The 15,529-nt window shown below is 60.4% G+C and overlaps 5 protein-coding genes across 5 annotated transcripts; all 5 read left to right on the top strand.

The window, feature by feature from the left end:
• Positions 1 to 746: 746 nt before the first annotated feature.
• On the top strand, positions 747 to 2,102 carry LSCM1_02885 (uncharacterized protein; the record flags this gene model as incomplete). Its single annotated transcript, XM_067320448.1, has 1 exon — positions 747 to 2,102. One exon carries the CDS (start codon positions 747 to 749, stop codon positions 2,100 to 2,102), a length of 1,356 nt encoding a protein of 451 aa, XP_067178760.1.
• A 1,028-nt stretch (positions 2,103 to 3,130) lies between these two features.
• On the top strand, positions 3,131 to 7,084 carry LSCM1_02884 (uncharacterized protein; the record flags this gene model as incomplete). The annotated part of the gene is made up of 1 exon (XM_067320447.1): positions 3,131 to 7,084. The coding sequence occupies one exon, from the start codon at positions 3,131 to 3,133 to the stop codon at positions 7,082 to 7,084; it is 3,954 nt and encodes a 1,317-aa protein (XP_067178759.1).
• Positions 7,085 to 8,198: 1,114 nt separating this feature from the next.
• On the top strand, positions 8,199 to 9,044 carry LSCM1_02883 (uncharacterized protein; the record flags this gene model as incomplete). Its single annotated transcript, XM_067320446.1, has 1 exon — positions 8,199 to 9,044. The coding sequence occupies one exon, from the start codon at positions 8,199 to 8,201 to the stop codon at positions 9,042 to 9,044; it is 846 nt and encodes a 281-aa protein (XP_067178758.1).
• Positions 9,045 to 9,748: 704 nt separating this feature from the next.
• On the top strand, positions 9,749 to 10,888 carry LSCM1_02882 (uncharacterized protein; the record flags this gene model as incomplete). Its single annotated transcript, XM_067320445.1, has 1 exon — positions 9,749 to 10,888. One exon carries the CDS (start codon positions 9,749 to 9,751, stop codon positions 10,886 to 10,888), a length of 1,140 nt encoding a protein of 379 aa, XP_067178757.1.
• Positions 10,889 to 12,153: 1,265 nt separating this feature from the next.
• LSCM1_02881 (uncharacterized protein) lies at positions 12,154 to 12,930 on the top strand (the record flags this gene model as incomplete). Its single annotated transcript, XM_067320444.1, has 1 exon — positions 12,154 to 12,930. One exon carries the CDS (start codon positions 12,154 to 12,156, stop codon positions 12,928 to 12,930), a length of 777 nt encoding a protein of 258 aa, XP_067178756.1.
• Between the last annotated feature and the right edge of the window lie 2,599 nt (positions 12,931 to 15,529).

Genomic DNA, 15,529 nt, shown 5'->3' with positions numbered 1-15,529 from the left:
CATCGCTAACCGCGTCTGCCTCCCAGGTGGAGGGCTCGCCTTGCTGCAGAGCCTCACCATCACTGCCGCGCCTCGCACTGCCTGTACGAGTGAGCCCAACAGCCCTTTCTCTACCCTCGCGGTTGCTTCTCTGGCTCAGCGACTCGGCGACGCTAGCGTGTTGCGTACGCGGGGGAAAACGTGCAGGGTTACGCAAAAACAGCACAGTAAACACCATAGAGTCACCGCCGCGACACAGACACAGACGCGGACACACTACCATCGCATAGACGGCGGCGCTGAGGGCTGTGCAGATACGTACATGAAGTAGAGAAGAGGGCACTTAGGCATTCAGCGGCAAGAAAATATTTTGTGGTTTTTTTTTCTTGTTCACTGAGTCCTTGGAGTCCTCGTGCGCACAAGTCCTTCCCCTTCCCCGAACCCGCGTGCTCGCCTCAGCTCCTCGCTCGTTTGATGAGCATAAGGGTCGCTTGTTTCACTTGTGAGGACGCCAAAGAGACGGACTCAAAGCAAGCGATCGCCGTAAATCGGTACGCTGGAGTGTGTGCACACAGAAATATATATATATATATGTATAAAATCCTGCAGGCCTAAGAGATAACCTGCAGTCCCCAACCATAGCCGCCACCATCACCCCCTGCCCCTCTGCAACACTGCGTTCGCGCAACCGTCTTCTTTTTCTGTGTGTGTGTGTGGGATCGCGCGCGTGTCGGCGCAAGCGCGAGGTAGTTGTGTAGCCTGCCGCCATGCAGGCCATCAACGAAGGCGCTCTGCGCGAGTTCTACGCGCATGTTTACCCCGTGGAGCTCGTGACACGATGGCTATCTTACCGGCTCAACCAGCCGCATCTGGCCACGGAGCTCTCCGCGGTGGTGGTGAAAGCCGAGCCGGCAGCGGCGCCTGGAGACATCTGCGGGAAGGGGGCCTGCCATGCCCCTGGTGTTGAGCGAGACCCTTGCGATGCGGCGGCCGTCGCCGTAGGCGCCGAGGAGGATGACAAGGAGTGGGCTGAAAAAAAGGGAGCCGCCGCATCGGAGGGCTATCTTGCACGCCGCGAGTTCTGCTTCACCCTCATCGGGGACATCTTCACCCGTTTTCGAAGCTACCGAAGTGCGCAGGAGCTGCACGCCGAGCTGGTGCGTTGCTTTCCGGAAAAGATCGACGTAGGTGCCGTGTACAACATTCGGCCCAACCAGAGGCAAGGCCTCGCCAACGTCTTCCCGGTGGAGCGGGAGTTCGTGTTTGATATCGACATCTCAGACTACGACAACGTGCGGTCTTGTTGCTCCGGCAAGAGCATCTGCTCCTACTGCTGGGCGTGGATGTCGTGCGCAGCGCATGTCCTGCACACCGTACTGCGGGACGATTTTGGATTTAAGTACATCCTGCCCGTATTCTCGGGTCGACGTGGTATTCACCTGTGGGTGTGCGACAAGCGTGCCAGGCGCATGACAAACGACGAGCGGACGGCGCTGGTCGGGTACCTGACGGTGGTGGCGCCGAAGACACTCCGCAGCACGATTGTGGCGGACTTGGCCAACCACCGCCTAACGCACCCCACCATCCTCCACTTGCTGCGCACACAGCTCGACCGTGCTTTCATGGAACTTTTCGTGCACTCCTCCAGCGACAACCCCAACAACATTCAGCATCACCCCAAGGCTGCCTTTATCGTCTACGACGCTACGACGGCGGTGCTGAAGCTGGGCCGCCGTGACGCCTTGAACAGATTCCAGCAGCACGTACACTTTCAGCAAGGCAACGTGCTGGATTGGCCCTCGTTCCTGCGCGCCCTCGGATCGGAGCAGGAGGCTACGGATATCCTGCACGCCGTGCAACTGCTCCTCATGTATCCGCGCCTTGATGAGCACGTCAGTACGCGGCGTGATCACCTGCTCAAGCTCCCGTTCTGCGTGCACCCCGGCACATCCGCTCTCTGCTGCCCGCTCGAGTGGGAAGAGGTGGACGGCTTCCGCCCGACAGAGGACGCGCCAAAGATGCAGGAGATGCTCCTGAGACGCAGCCTGGATGAGCGATGGACACGGCCGCTGGAGCGCATGCTGAAAGATATGCGCGCAGACGAGGATGAGAATACCGCGTGAGAGCGTCTGTTGTTTGGGAAAGGGCGCTTATACAGGCGCTTTTTTTTATCGGATGTGGGTGCGTGCGCCGGTACGTTCGGAGGCCTCAGTGTCTGCCCGCACACGGAGAGGGACGAGCTCGCCTCCGGTTTTATTTGCTGCTGTGACGAAGTACCGATACAGGGCCATGTCGCACGTGCGCTCCCCCTCCCACCTACGCTTACTGTCGGAGGAGGCATCTCTGAGTTGGCCGCACAGGCTTGGTGAAAAAACCAAAAGTGGTGCATACGTGCGTGTGCGCTGAAGTTTTGGTGTGTGTCGGTATCCCCGCTCACTCGACTGCGTCACAGCCCCATGCCGCCTCTGTTTCTGTATATGGCTTCTATTTCCTTGGTGTATTGTACCTCTTCTCCTGCCTGTGTGTGTGTCTAGGTGTAGGTGTATGTGTGTGTGTGTGTGTGTGACCAGCGTGCCTCGCTTTCGCCTTTATGTCTGCATCCGTTTGCGGAGGGCTGGGAAGCGTCGCATCACGGCACTAGACCTTCCGCTGCCATGCGCGTCTTCTGCTTACACTCTTCCTCCCCCACCGTGCGATGTTCCCTGTCACCTCCGCGACAGCCGTGTCGCTCGGATGGTGAAATTATATATATATATATATGCAAAGCTGCAGGAGAAGTAGCAGCCAGATCTATTCACACACAAACAGGAAGGAGGTGGGCGATTTCTTTACATCTGTGCCTGCGATGGAGGGCGCGCGCCAGGTGTTCTCGCCTCCGCGCTTACACGGAGCCCTCTTCAACGTGCTTCTCTGGCTCGGCGGCGTACCTCTTCTTTGCCTCTCGCCACCGCCCTCGCCTCCACATTCCCTTCCACGCTTCCCTCTCTGACCCTCTTTCCCTCCGTACGTGCCTTCTGCCTCCTCCCTCCCTCCCTCCTCCCCCCCACAAACGTCAACACATGCGAGTGCCCATGCGCCCATCTTTACGTTTCTGCTCTCTCCGTGTTTTTGTGTTGCTGCGCTCTTCATTGTGGGCAGCTGCGAAAGAGAAATGTTTTTCGCTCCTCCCGTGAAGGTGCCACGAACTCAGCGGCTCACCGTGAGGAGCAGCTCAGGAGCGCCGTACATCTTCAAGCGGGCGACCGAGGCAGCCAGCGGACTTACCGAGGCACCGCCGGCGTCTCTTGACGGTGCCGTGCTGGTCAACACCGCAAATGGGTGCACAATGCCGGTCTCAAGCTTCCTCTCCGGGGCTGGCACGCACATGTGCTGGCTGGTCGACGAGAATACGAAACTGCTGCGCATGTGGAACGTGAGCAGCTCAGGGTGGCAGACGACGGCGCCACGCCTGGCGGAGATACCTTACTTCGCCGCGGCCAAGGAGGGACTCCCGCTCTTTGTGAGCGAGATGAGTGGGGAGGAGGAGTCGCTTGCGTTCTGCAGCGAGCGCGGCGCTATATCTAGTCTGGACCACAGCATCGAGGTGCAGATGATGGACACAGACGATGCCGACCTCACAGCCTCCAGTTTTGTCTGCGCTCAACGCCGGGTCAATGCGGAAGCAGTGATCGTGACGGTTCTCGGGACAACGGCCGGAGTGCTTCTTGTGGATCTCAAGTACGATGGCACACACACGACAATGAAGTTCGACCGGCGTGATCCGACGTCCTTTCGATGGGCGCGCGGTGTGCACAACAACCTGTTCCAAGGCAGCAGCTGTAGCAGTCCCGAGAGAAGCAGGGCTGAGACGTTTGCAGTCAGCGCGGAGGACGAGAGCCAGCTGCGACTGTCCAGCGAGGACTCAGTCGGGCGCCCTCTTTCTTCTCCCAATACGACCAGCTGGTTGTGGCACTCACTCAAGTCATTGGTTGCTGGTGGCGGCAGCGCGAGCGACGATCGACAAGATAGTGGGAATGGCACGTGCGCCTCTCAACGAACTGTGCACAGCACCTCTTCTACGGCTAAACGGGTGGGCAGCATGGCTAGTGGTGCAGAGCATGCGTCGTTCGTGTGGCCACTTTCGGCGATTGGCCGTAGCCAGCGTGGAGATGGCCCGCTTGCTTTCACACATGCGCAGCTACGCTGCCACCACCCTGATCAGGTGGTGGCGATCAATGCCTCGGGTGAGGTATTTCTGTTCAACTTTGGTCCTGTGCCGCCGCCAGCAGCGGGGCCATCGCCGCGGCCACGCATTTCAGTCAAGTGGGCCTCGTCTCTCCCCGAGTTGCTGGGGCGCGGCGGCCACGTCGTCTCTTGCACGGAAAGCCGTCACAAGATCTGTCTGCTCTACTACGCTCGCGGCAGCTCGGCGCACCCGCTCCCAGCGTTGTGGCTCGTGACGCTGGATGCCTCTCTAGGGAAGGTTGTGAACTATGTTGTGCTGAACGCTGTCGCAGACGTAGTCAGCGCCGCCGCGCACCTTCCGCCTCACCACATTAAGCTTTTTTTTGATGACGTCCGTCGAGAGGTTCTCATAAGTATCGGCGCTTACGTGCTGCGCGTGAACAATCAGGTTGGCGTGCGACAGCCGTGTTCCAGCGAGGACATCGTCTGCTTCACCCACCTGGACCAGCCTGTCGTGTCGCTGCTGCGCGAAGACGGGAGTCTTGTCACCCTCGACGTTCATGGCCCGCACCTCACCGTGAAAGATGCGCTGGCTGGCCGCTTGGCATACGCGCCCCGAGGCGATGGCCCCAGACGTGTGCTCGAGAGCGATGACTCCGGCGAGGCGGAGCTGAAGTCCATCCTGGATGCTGTCCGCGCCGACCCTAAGCTTTCTCTGGACAGCGCGGTGCTGTATGCAAGTGAGTCGCTCTCCTCCTGGCTTGACTCGCTGCACCAGCGAAGCCACGGCCGCCATCTTCCCAGCAGCAGCGCCGCCGGTGGTGGTGGTGATGGTACTGCGGGCACCGGCAACTGGGCCCGTCGAGACCTCAATACCGAGGATGAGAACATGGTGCAGCGCGTCACGCGCCTCCTCATGTGCCAGCAGCAGTCGCACCGCTCTTTTGTCATGGCCATCCTGCGCCACGAGCAGACGCGGGCGCAGCTCTCACATGCCACGATTGCGCAGCTGCTGTCGGTGCAAGAGGCGCTCGTGTCGTTGTGTGCGCTGCGCAGCATGCAGAATGTGGGACTGCGGGCGCGATCGTCGTCCAACATCAACGAAAGCACCATCGAAGATAGCTTGGCGCAGCGAGCTTTGCCTTCCTTCAGCGCCATGGTAGGGGTGGTGCCGACCGGCGACGGTGCGTATCTGCTGCCACGCCGCCCTACTGGCCTTCACACTACTCCGAACAGTATTCACGATGCGTCCGGCGCGCCGTCGGCGCCGCTACTGGTGAAGAGCACGGAGCAGATGGAGCGCTCCCAGCAGATCATGCGGCGCGCCATTGTCGCCGTGGCGGAAGCCATCCGGGCAGAGCAGAGAACGATCCCACGCGGCGGCTCCACCGCTCTCGAACGGGGTGTAGACGGCTTGACAGCCGCTGAGATCGTCTTTGCGCATCCACTGCACCTCATGCGACTGCTCCGCTTTGTTGATGCGTATGTCTCCGATATGCGGCAGACCGTCTCGCTGCCTCTCGAGGAAAAGTTTGCGGAGTGCTACGCAGCGGGGTGCATCTTCGTGGTAGTGGCGCAGACCATTGTGGAGTCGCGCGAAGACATGCGGAAGGTGTACGACATTCCGCAGGGCGTTCTGGCGCGCATGTGGACTAGCTCTAGCGACCTAGCCACCGGTGTAGCACTGCCCTTCTCCCAGGTGTGTGTGCAGCTGTCAAGTGCTCTGGCCGATGTCTGCGATGTGGCGCCAGGGAGCAACGACGGCAGCAGTGGTGGTCACGCCAGCGTCGAGGGCGGAGAAGCGCGCGTGGCGGGCGTAGCGATGTTTGCTTCACTCTCACTTCAACACAAGTGTGACATGCTGGACGTTATTGCGTACCTGCTCTACTTCTCTCTGGCAAACAGCCTTCACTACGACAGCCGCGCTGTTGCTTCAGACGTCACGGACACCCTCCTCCGCGAGCCGTTCCTCACGGGGCCTGTCGGCTACCCGTTCGGTAGCCCCACCCCGTCTCAGGGATGCGCGGAGATTGGGCGCCGGATTCTGCGCGTGTGCGAGGCGCTCGCGCTGCGCTTCGACGCCATGCCGATTCTCATGATCTTTGCACTCTCCACGCCGGTCGACGACCCTGCGAGTTGCCCGGAGCACTACGAGCGACTTCAGTGCTACTGTCAGCAGAACACCCTTGTCCTTGACGCGGCGCTACAAACCTTGTGGGAGCAGCGCCGCGAGTGGGAGCTGTTGAGTCTTCCTGCTGTGCTGCCGGGGTGTCCTGACGCACGCACTCGGCGGAATGCCTTCCTGGAAGCGCAGGCACCGCACCTACTGTGGCTTGCGGACCCGGGGCGTTACGATGCCATAACCGCAGAAGGGTTGGCCAGTCCGCCCTATATTCCCTACGGAGAGGATCAGCTGAGGCATCGCAGCCGGTGCAATGCGATGGCGCGCCTGGCGTGGGTGGCAACCGGGGCTGCGCCATCGAGCCACATCAGCGAGGTGGAGCTGTCAGAGTCTATTGTGGCGGCACAGCAAGAGTTCCTCGCCCCCGCCTACAACGCCATCACCCTTGGTCCACAGGCAGCAGTACAGCGACTCTTGGACATGGAAGACTGTGTGGCCGCTTGGGTGCAGGCGGCTGTGATTGCCATTCACACGGTGCAGCCCACCAGCGAGGACTTGCTGGTGCAGGTGCTGCGGCGCTGCCGAGCCCAAGATGGGGAGTCACGCCTGCAGAGTATTTTCGCGAGCAGCGTTAGCGAGTTGGAGACGGATGCAGGCTTGCGCAAGACAGCGCTGGGTCAGGTGGTGCTGGCATGCGCCAAGCTTCAGGACGCCGGGACGCTGCGCCGTGTCTGTGAGACACTGCTGACTGACGACGAGTTCGCACTCCTCTCATCGTGGATGGCGTATCTTTGGACGGCAAGTAACGAGGCGGCTTAGGAAGCGTTACGCGGAGAACGACCCTCCGCGTGCATGCGAAGGAATGGATGAGAGGGAGGAGGAGACGATCGCGCGGAGAAAATCAAACGTAAGCTATCTGCGCGTGGTCATGAAGGGGGCCGCGTCATTGGGCCCCCTCTGCCGTCGTGTGTGAGTGGCCCTTCACTACCCCCTCCCACATGCCCCTGCAGCCTATTTTTACCCGCTCGTTTGAGCGGGCGCCGGGTGGCGAATTCTGCATTAAGGGGGTGGGGGTGCGCAGCCGCCGCTGGTGACAGAGAAGAGGTTGAGAGCGAAGGCAATGATGCGTCCCTGAACGCGTGCCTCGTGCTCGAGACATGTTGTCCCTGAAGGTGTGTGCACCGCGTCGGGTAATCATAGAGCCTGTGTGCTCGGACGCGTGCATGTGCATCGGTGGTCACTGCCGCGATGCACCCCAACCACATAAAAGAAAAGCCATGCAGGCGGTACCTGTGACGCCGCGCTGAAGCAGAGGCTTTGCCCCTTTTTGAGTATCTAACGAAACAAAAAAAAGGTGGGGAGATGCTACAACAGCACCGTCAACCTTTTCTGACGGTACGGCGAAGCTGCGTGTGGCCCTCCTTACGCATTAGTTTCTTTTGGCTCGGCTCTCTCTCAGCCCTGCGAGCCTGCCCGATTGACTGGGGGGGGAACGACAGATCTGCTGGCTTGCGGCCTCTGGCGAGCATGCCTATGCCTTGTCGCGGTGTGCGCGCATGTTAGCCAGTGCGCGCCTGCAGACGGCCGACGCAACGACAAGGCCACTGACGGAAGAGCCGAAACGGGTTCTGCAGGATAAACTTATGCTCATCGCGCCCTCTGCTGGCGATGATGAGCTTCGCGTTGTGCGCACCACCTCCTCCGCCATCGTCATCACCATCACCCTTGACAATGTCTCTGTCATTGTATGTCACCCGCTCACAGCGACGCGCGAACACACAGCAGCTCAAGGTGCGAGACTCTACACCGAGTAGCGCGTCTGCAGCGCGCGTGTAAAAGGCACGAGCGCAGCTGTACGAGCACTGCCAGCAGAGGCGAGATACCCTTGTACACCTGCCGTGCCTACCGTAGAAGACATCCCCGCTATACTTTCATGGAAGACACCTCTTCCCTTCTGGACGCGCTGCTGGTGGCCAAAAAGCAGCAGGCCACCGAACTCTTCGGGCCGTGGGACACCGACGATAATGGGCGCATCGCCATCGAACACCTCCGCCCTCTTCTTCTCAGCATCTTTCCTTTGTCGCCGAGCACGGCGCAGGAGGGCTCTGCCGCACCCGCCGATCATCTGTCTGTGGCGCAGGTGAAGCGGGCGTACGAGAGTGTGACCGGACGGCCGTGGGCGCCTCGCCCGCTGCTCTCCGTAGAGTCGACGTCGGCGCAGCAAGCTCACTGTTTCCAGGACCTGGCACAGATGGGGCCAACACTGAATGAGGTGCACGCGATCATTGACTGCCTGTGCAGGGTTAGAGCGCAGGCGAAGGTGTCATCGAGTATCGAAAGCGCCGACGGCAAGGAGGCCGCATCGGCCTCCTTGCTTGAGGCTCACGGGCAGTCCTCGTCGAATACGGCACTCTCTATCCCTGCAAGTGGCACTGTCAGGAGTAGCACAGCCGTGTCGACGGCAGTGCGCGGCCCTTGCCCTACGAGTGACCCGCGGGTCGCTTTCCTGTACGGTTCCATAGAAGCCATCTACCGCAACTTTTGCCTCGCTGCCGTTTCTCCAGGCGAATCGGTGCCTGACAGGCTACCCGTCGACACCGCGCACCTGGTGCATGTGGCGTGGAACGTTCATGCGCACCGACTAAAGCTGGGAGAAGGGCACGCACTACAGCGCCTTCTGGTGGCGAAGACAGCTTCCGCGGACGCGGCCACCACCGCCACTGACGGGTGTCCCTCCGTGACTCTGGGGGCGTTCGTCAAACTACTGTGCAGCATCTGAAGGGTGGGGCTTAGCGCATGCTTGGCGGCGCTAGCGTGCAACGTGGACGAAGACGGGTGTACGCGATCATCAGGAGAACAAACACGGCCGCCATCGCGCACGGAGGGTAAGGGGGTTTGCGACTGTTTTCGGTTTCAGCGGTTTCCCTCCCGTGATGCGCCTTTCTCGCAGAGAGGGCGAGTGAATACACAGAGGAAGGGCGTATGGTGGAAGGGGGAGGGACAGCTGCTCGGCAAGGGCGGAGCCTAGCCGATGAAGTGCTTCTGCTCATCGTAATCGCCACACCGAACATCACTGCCCCTACTCTGCAATTCAGCACATGGCTGCTGTCTCTGATGGCATTTATTGAGAGCGGTACCATTACCAAGTACCTGCGGTTGGCCCCGTTCCTCGACGGCTTCTCCTCTCGTCTCTTACAGGCAACGAAACCTCCCCCCTCGCTCACCTCTCTTTCTCGGTAAGGGGTCGCGGACGTGCACCTACCGGCACCGCGTATATCCACGGAGTCGGCTCACCTCCCCCTCTCACCATTCTACAGTGGTAAGATATAGCGAACATCATCGGTGACAACCCGTACTCTGGTCCATGTTTTTGCGCTCTCTCTCTTTATCTCTGCATCGGCTGGTTCCCCCCTCCCCCTCCCCGCCCCCTGCTCTCGTTCGTTGTGCAGTCACAACAGCGCCGCACACGGAAGAGGTGCAACGATGCGTCGCAGAGAGGACGTTCAGACCGCGCCTCTGCACCCTTCCCAAACCGCAACGGCACGAAACAAGGACCTACAGCCCTCGCTGCATTGCTTGTCAAACGTTCGCAAGGTGCCGACGCTGGTGGAAAGTGGTGGTGGCGGTGGCGGTGGCGGTGAGCGAGGCGTGAGTCACACCGTAGACTCGTCGGTCACGGAAATTCTTGCTGACGTCTCAGTGAGCAACGCAGCCGATAGCAACCCCGCGCCCGTGTCTCCACCGCAGGAGGCGTTGCGCAGCCGAGCTGAACACCTTTCGAAGCGTTTACGACAAACCCAATCGCAGGAGGCGCGACAGCGCGCCCTTCTTGTGGGCGAAGCCGCGACGCAGTTTGCCGACATAGTGCGTCGCCACGTTGCCTATGTGGATATCGCCACATCTTGTGCCAACTTGAAAGCCGCACAAAACGCCCGAAGGCAAGCTGAAGCGCAGCAGGCGCTGAAGTGGGAGCGTCAGATTTTGCAGGACACGCTGTGTGACGCCATCTTGGAGGAGGAGACGAGTCGCAAAGGTCTCGAGCAGAGGCAGCTGTTGGAGCGCAGGTCTCTGACGCAGCTGCACCGCGCCGAAGTTCAGCCACTGCAGCAGCGAGAAGCGTTTTTTCGGCTTATCCATGGCGAGGAAATGCGGCGCTCTTTCGTGCACCGTGAGGAGGCGCGCGCGGTTGAGGCGATGGGGATTCCGCACTTCATCTCTCTTCCCTGCGTGCAGGCGCCTGCCGGCGCGACTTTTGGACCCCGCGGTGGTAGCCGACCGAACGTCCAGCAGAGTGTCGCAGAACTCAGCAAGCTGGACTTGATGGCCCTCCAGCGGTGCCCGTTTGAGTGTGCGGCCGAGTGCCCGTTCATGCCGCAGCGGATGCGGCAACTGGGAGAGCGCTGGGCGGCTGCAGTCGGCAGCGAAAAAGGCGCGCATGGCACAACTGCCGCGGCCCGACGCCACCTTTGCAACACCTCTCACCCCTCCGCCGCCCGGCCGTCATGGCAGGTGAGAGCATCTACGTTGGGAATAACGGAGGTGGGCAAGCAGCGTGTGAGGAACACGATGATGATCCAGCACTACAGCGCCACGGCGAAGTTCCTGCCCACCTTGCGCCTGTAGTCACGCCAAATAAGATGAGCGGTCTGAGCTGGCGTGCCTGTCATGAGCATTGCTGAGACGAAGGCGCTCTACGCTCCCCATTCTGTTTGTCTGTCCCCCCTGTTCGGTGCCATACTGGAGCGCGAGGTGGCCTTTCCTCTGCTTCGTCGACTGCCTCCCTCTCCTTGTGCATGCGCTCCCTCACTCGCCGTATCCACACCCACACGCGTGCCTCCTCTCTCTCTCTTTCCCTCTTTGCTCTTGTCGGTGTCGATAGGGCCCCTATTTTTTTTTGGAAGAACACGTCTTGCCTCCCTTTGGCGGCCCCTTCCAGATGTACAACTCAGCGCTTCAGGTAGCCTATACAACGCCCAGGAGGATAAACGCACGGCATCGCCTTGGCTCTACGCCCCCTTCCCTAACCCCTGACTGTTTCATGTGACTCCTCCTCCTCACATGATGGCCTCGTTGCTCTGACGCCTGCATCCCCCTTGTTTCCTTTAAACCGCAACGACTCACCGCTACTTCGAGCATGATGCGCTCACCTGCACATGGGTGTACATTAGCTCACAAAGGCGCACACCTATTGGCATCGCCGCCGTCCCGGTGCGTAGATTTTCTGGTGCGAGTGCGTATACGAACAGTGGACCATCCCGGCAGACGAGAGCTGTCAGCGTCGCACCAACGAGAAAAAAGGGGGGCGTGCAGAGGACAATGGGGGCAGCACCGAGCCTTCCATTAGCGTTGATGCGCTGCTTCGTGACGGCGTAGACTGCACACATATATATGTGTGTGTGGGCCGTGTCGATATTCTCGCGTCGCGGAATTCAGTGTGCCATGGGCAATGCACATTTCCTTCGTGACGCTCTCCCTTTGTGCTGTTACTGATAGTATCGTTGTCACTGTCGCCCCCTCCCCCTCCTCCCTGCTCCCTCCCACATGCACAATCCACCATCGCCATCATCACCCATTCCCCTCATTGCATCAGCTCCTGACATTTCGCAGTCATGAACACGCTGAAGCCCGCGCAAGAAGTCCGCCGCGTCTGCTGTGTTTCTTGACAAGCAGAAAGGGCGTGTGCCCCCCTCCTCCCTCTCGCCCACAGCTGCTCGGCGCCTCTTGTGTTGCTGTGTGCCTGCGCTGGTCGCTGCCTGTCATCCACGGCTCTCTATCAACGTGTGGGACCTCCTGATGGTGCGCATCGTCGCCGCTGCGCATTCTTCTCTTCATCCGCAACTTTGACGCATTCACTAAATCTTCAGCGCCGTGAGTTGTGCTGTGCACCGATGCGCGCATGCTCCCTGCCGGCGGACGCCGCCGCCTCTGAAGAGCTAAAGACGTTTATGACTGAGCTGAAGCGGCTCGAGACAGCGTCGCAGTCACGTGCTCAGGAACTGGTCCATGCGAAAGCAGCGGAGCGGGAGCTGAGCGAGCGCGTGGCGGCGGTCACATTTGCAGCACAGAAGTCGCGACATGCCCGGTTACAGACCGAGCTAGAAGTGGCAGCAACGCAGGTGCGCACAGAGGGAGCAAGGCGCGACGCCGAAGAAGGGCGGCGGCGGTTGCGTGACGCCGTCACTCAGTTGGAGGGCTTGAATGCGTGCAGAATAGCTCTTCCTACACCACAGGGGCAGAACGAACGTGGAAAAGATCGCCAGGGTACTTTGCCGGAGGTCGCTGCAAGCGAAACGGTTGCGGTGCCCACAGCGACGGTGACGACGCTGCCACGCGCCCTTGTAGGCGACTGCGCACTGTGCCGATCTTTAAACTGCATCCACGAACATCCGCGGCTCTCTCACCTGTTCCTGTCACCACTTGCGCAGCTTCTCGAGAGGCTGCGTGCACAGTACGTCGCATCTCTTGGCGACCCGCATCTAGTGGAGCGGGCGGCGCCTGAGTGTCAGTCAGTGTGGTGGTCGGACAGCTTTGAGGTGTGGCTTCGTGAGCGCGCGTGCGGTGCACTGACTAATGACGACATGCACGCGCTTTCCTTTATCGCGGGTGTGGAAAATATGACGCTGTCCTCAGATGGATGGGCGCCGCTGTCTTCCCTTCGAGTATAACATCGTGGCGCGGCTCCCTCCCTCTCCTCACACCTTCGGAGGCTGCTTGCGTAATGCATGTATATGTGCACTTACGCGAGCACCAATAAGGGGAGCGGGTCAGGAGTGTGGAGGCCCCTTCTTCTCCCCTCATTCTGCCGCTGGGGTGAGCAGCGCCGCTGGGAGGCGACCGGCGGCCGCTGCTTCCCTGCTACGTTCAGATGCGCCACGGCAAACGAGCACGACCGAATGCGCAACATCAGCAGTGCCCTCAATTCTGCAAAAAATTGATAAGGTGAGCCAATCGTGGCTACAGTCGGGTCCGAAACGAACAGCCGTATTCGCGGAACCCATGGCGTACGCGCAGGCGTGCCCGGCATCGCTCCTGCCTCCGCTTCGCACTGGATCGGGAGGTAAGCAGCAGCGGCCTTCTCCCTCTCTGGTGTGTGTCTGTGTCGTCTGACGCCCTTCGCTGTGTGGGCTTTTCGCCGCGCTCTTCGAACACACATCCATGCAGGCTGAGGAAGGGCGCGGGGCCGCCTGCTGCCATTGTCACTGCTGCTGTTCTCACGTGTGTTCTCCGTCTGTCTCGCTGCGCTGCACGTGTCTCTGGCCTTTGTGCAAGTAGGAAACGGGGTGATATTCGTGTGTGTGACGGTCACCGTAGTGCCGAAGCCCTAGAGCACATCCTGCCCCCCCCCTATGAGGTACTCACGTATGGTCCTTCGACTCCCGTACTGCAGCGTTGCCGTTGCTTGTATGTGTGTATGTTGGGTGGGGAAAGTGCGGGGATAGATGCCTGTTCGCCCTCTGCCGTCGGCAGTAGTGATAGCTTCGAGCTCTCAACGTGAAAGGCTGGTCGATGGCACTGGGGATAGGGCGAGGTGCCGCTTCGCATGGAAGAACTGAATCGATTCCGCTATCGGAGCCTCAGTGCCCACACTAGCTGTCATATCTGCTCTTGGCGCTCTTCGGTAACCCTGCCGACTCATATCCGCTGAGTGAACTACAAGAGGTGCGCTCCGCGGTGGGCGGCGGCGCGTTTCGTCCCATGCGTTTTTTTTTCCCACCAGTGAGCAGGGTGTGCCTCACAAAGCACTGGCGGTTCTCCGCAGCGACGTTAAAGTGGACGGCGTCCGTGATGAAAGCCGCTGCAACCGCTTCCCCCGTGGCGTCCCCAAAGAGTACTGTTCGGCCGCTGCCTAGGCATGGCCGAAGATGTTTTCCGCTCGCTGAACGCCGACATCCACTCATCGCGCGATCAGAGCGCACTTCTGCATGCGTTTTTTTTGTTCTTGACATCCTCAGCGGCGCCAGCGGCGCCTCCTCGTCGCGGAAGGTTGAGCGAAGGCCCGTACAGCAGCGGAAGCGCCCAAGCCCGTCGTAGTGACGTGAACGCTGCTGCCGTTAACACGATCATTGTGCTCGTGAGGAGGGGGTCGCCGTCACCCTGTGCAGTTTGGGCTGTGGGATCGACAGCCTTCAACGCATAGCGGGGTATGCAGACGCCCTCGTCATCGCCCATAGAGTCGCCGACGTATTCAGCCGAGTGTTTGCCTGCCACTGCCCCATCACGGTCGTTACGGCTATCATCGAGTTGCAGGAGAGGACAGACCTGACGCTGGCAGGGACAGGGAAAGGCGTGGCTGCGAGAAGGAAAAGCATACGCGGGTGGGTGTGCGTGGGCGGGCGTTTTTTTGCGGATTCAACCTTGGCGAGTGGGGCGACTACGACATTCCACGCGGCGTTTCTGATAGTGCGCGCTGCACGTACGATATGAGGTGTGTGACGCAGCGCCGTGACGGGCGATGACCTGCATCGCAGCGGGTGCAAATCGGGGACATCAGACAACAGAGGCGGCGGCGCGAGTGGCGAGTTGGAAGGAAGTCGGCAGCAATGACACGAGGGATACCGACGCGAGAGGTGCGTTTTGTGAACGGCTTGGCCGTGCGCATCGTTGCGTGTTTCGCGCACGCTGTGAGTAGCTGTATGCATGCATACATTATGTCGTCAGGAACGGGCGTTGGCGTGTGGGGAGAACGGCAGGAAGCGGGTTCGCTTTGGATGGTGCGCCGCAGCAGCGGGGCAGAAAGGTAACTCATGCCTCATTGACGCGCAACTCGTGTCTCGGACGACGAGGGATGTGATGGACCCCCGCCCCGTGAGCTGCCAGAGTTGTTGGGCGGGGGGCATCGCTCGTTTGTAGCAGTGTCTCCATCGTGTATCTCCCTCCTTTGTTTGGTGTGCGTGCTGCGTCCATGTGTCGGCCGTCTGCGCCTTTTTCCCTTCCTCCTCTTCCGAGTTTTCCGACAGCCACGCCTGGCGCGTTCTTCGTGCCTGCTCACCGTGGCTGTCGTGCTCTGCTTGTGTGTTTTGTTTACGCTTCGGCAACTGGGCGCAGTTGTCGATGCCCGTGCCGTGCGACGGACGCGAGCGCACACACCTGCACATACACACACACACAGAAGGTCGCCGCTAATAGAGCCGAGTCTGCATGGTGCACAGGGGGGGTGTTGGCGCGGACGACTGTTCCGGACTTCACCCCTCACCACCGCATTGCTCCTTACCTGTTCCTTTGTCTGCTATGCCCACTTGGTCGCGGATCTCCCGTGATGAGACC

This window comes from Leishmania martiniquensis, chromosome 22 (genome assembly GCF_017916325.1).
Source record: "Leishmania martiniquensis isolate LSCM1 chromosome 22, whole genome shotgun sequence".
NCBI classification, from domain to species: Eukaryota; Euglenozoa; class Kinetoplastea; order Trypanosomatida; family Trypanosomatidae; genus Leishmania; species Leishmania martiniquensis.
The sequence above is the reverse complement of the archived record's forward strand: the minus strand, read 5'-3'. Positions and strand labels throughout refer to the sequence as shown.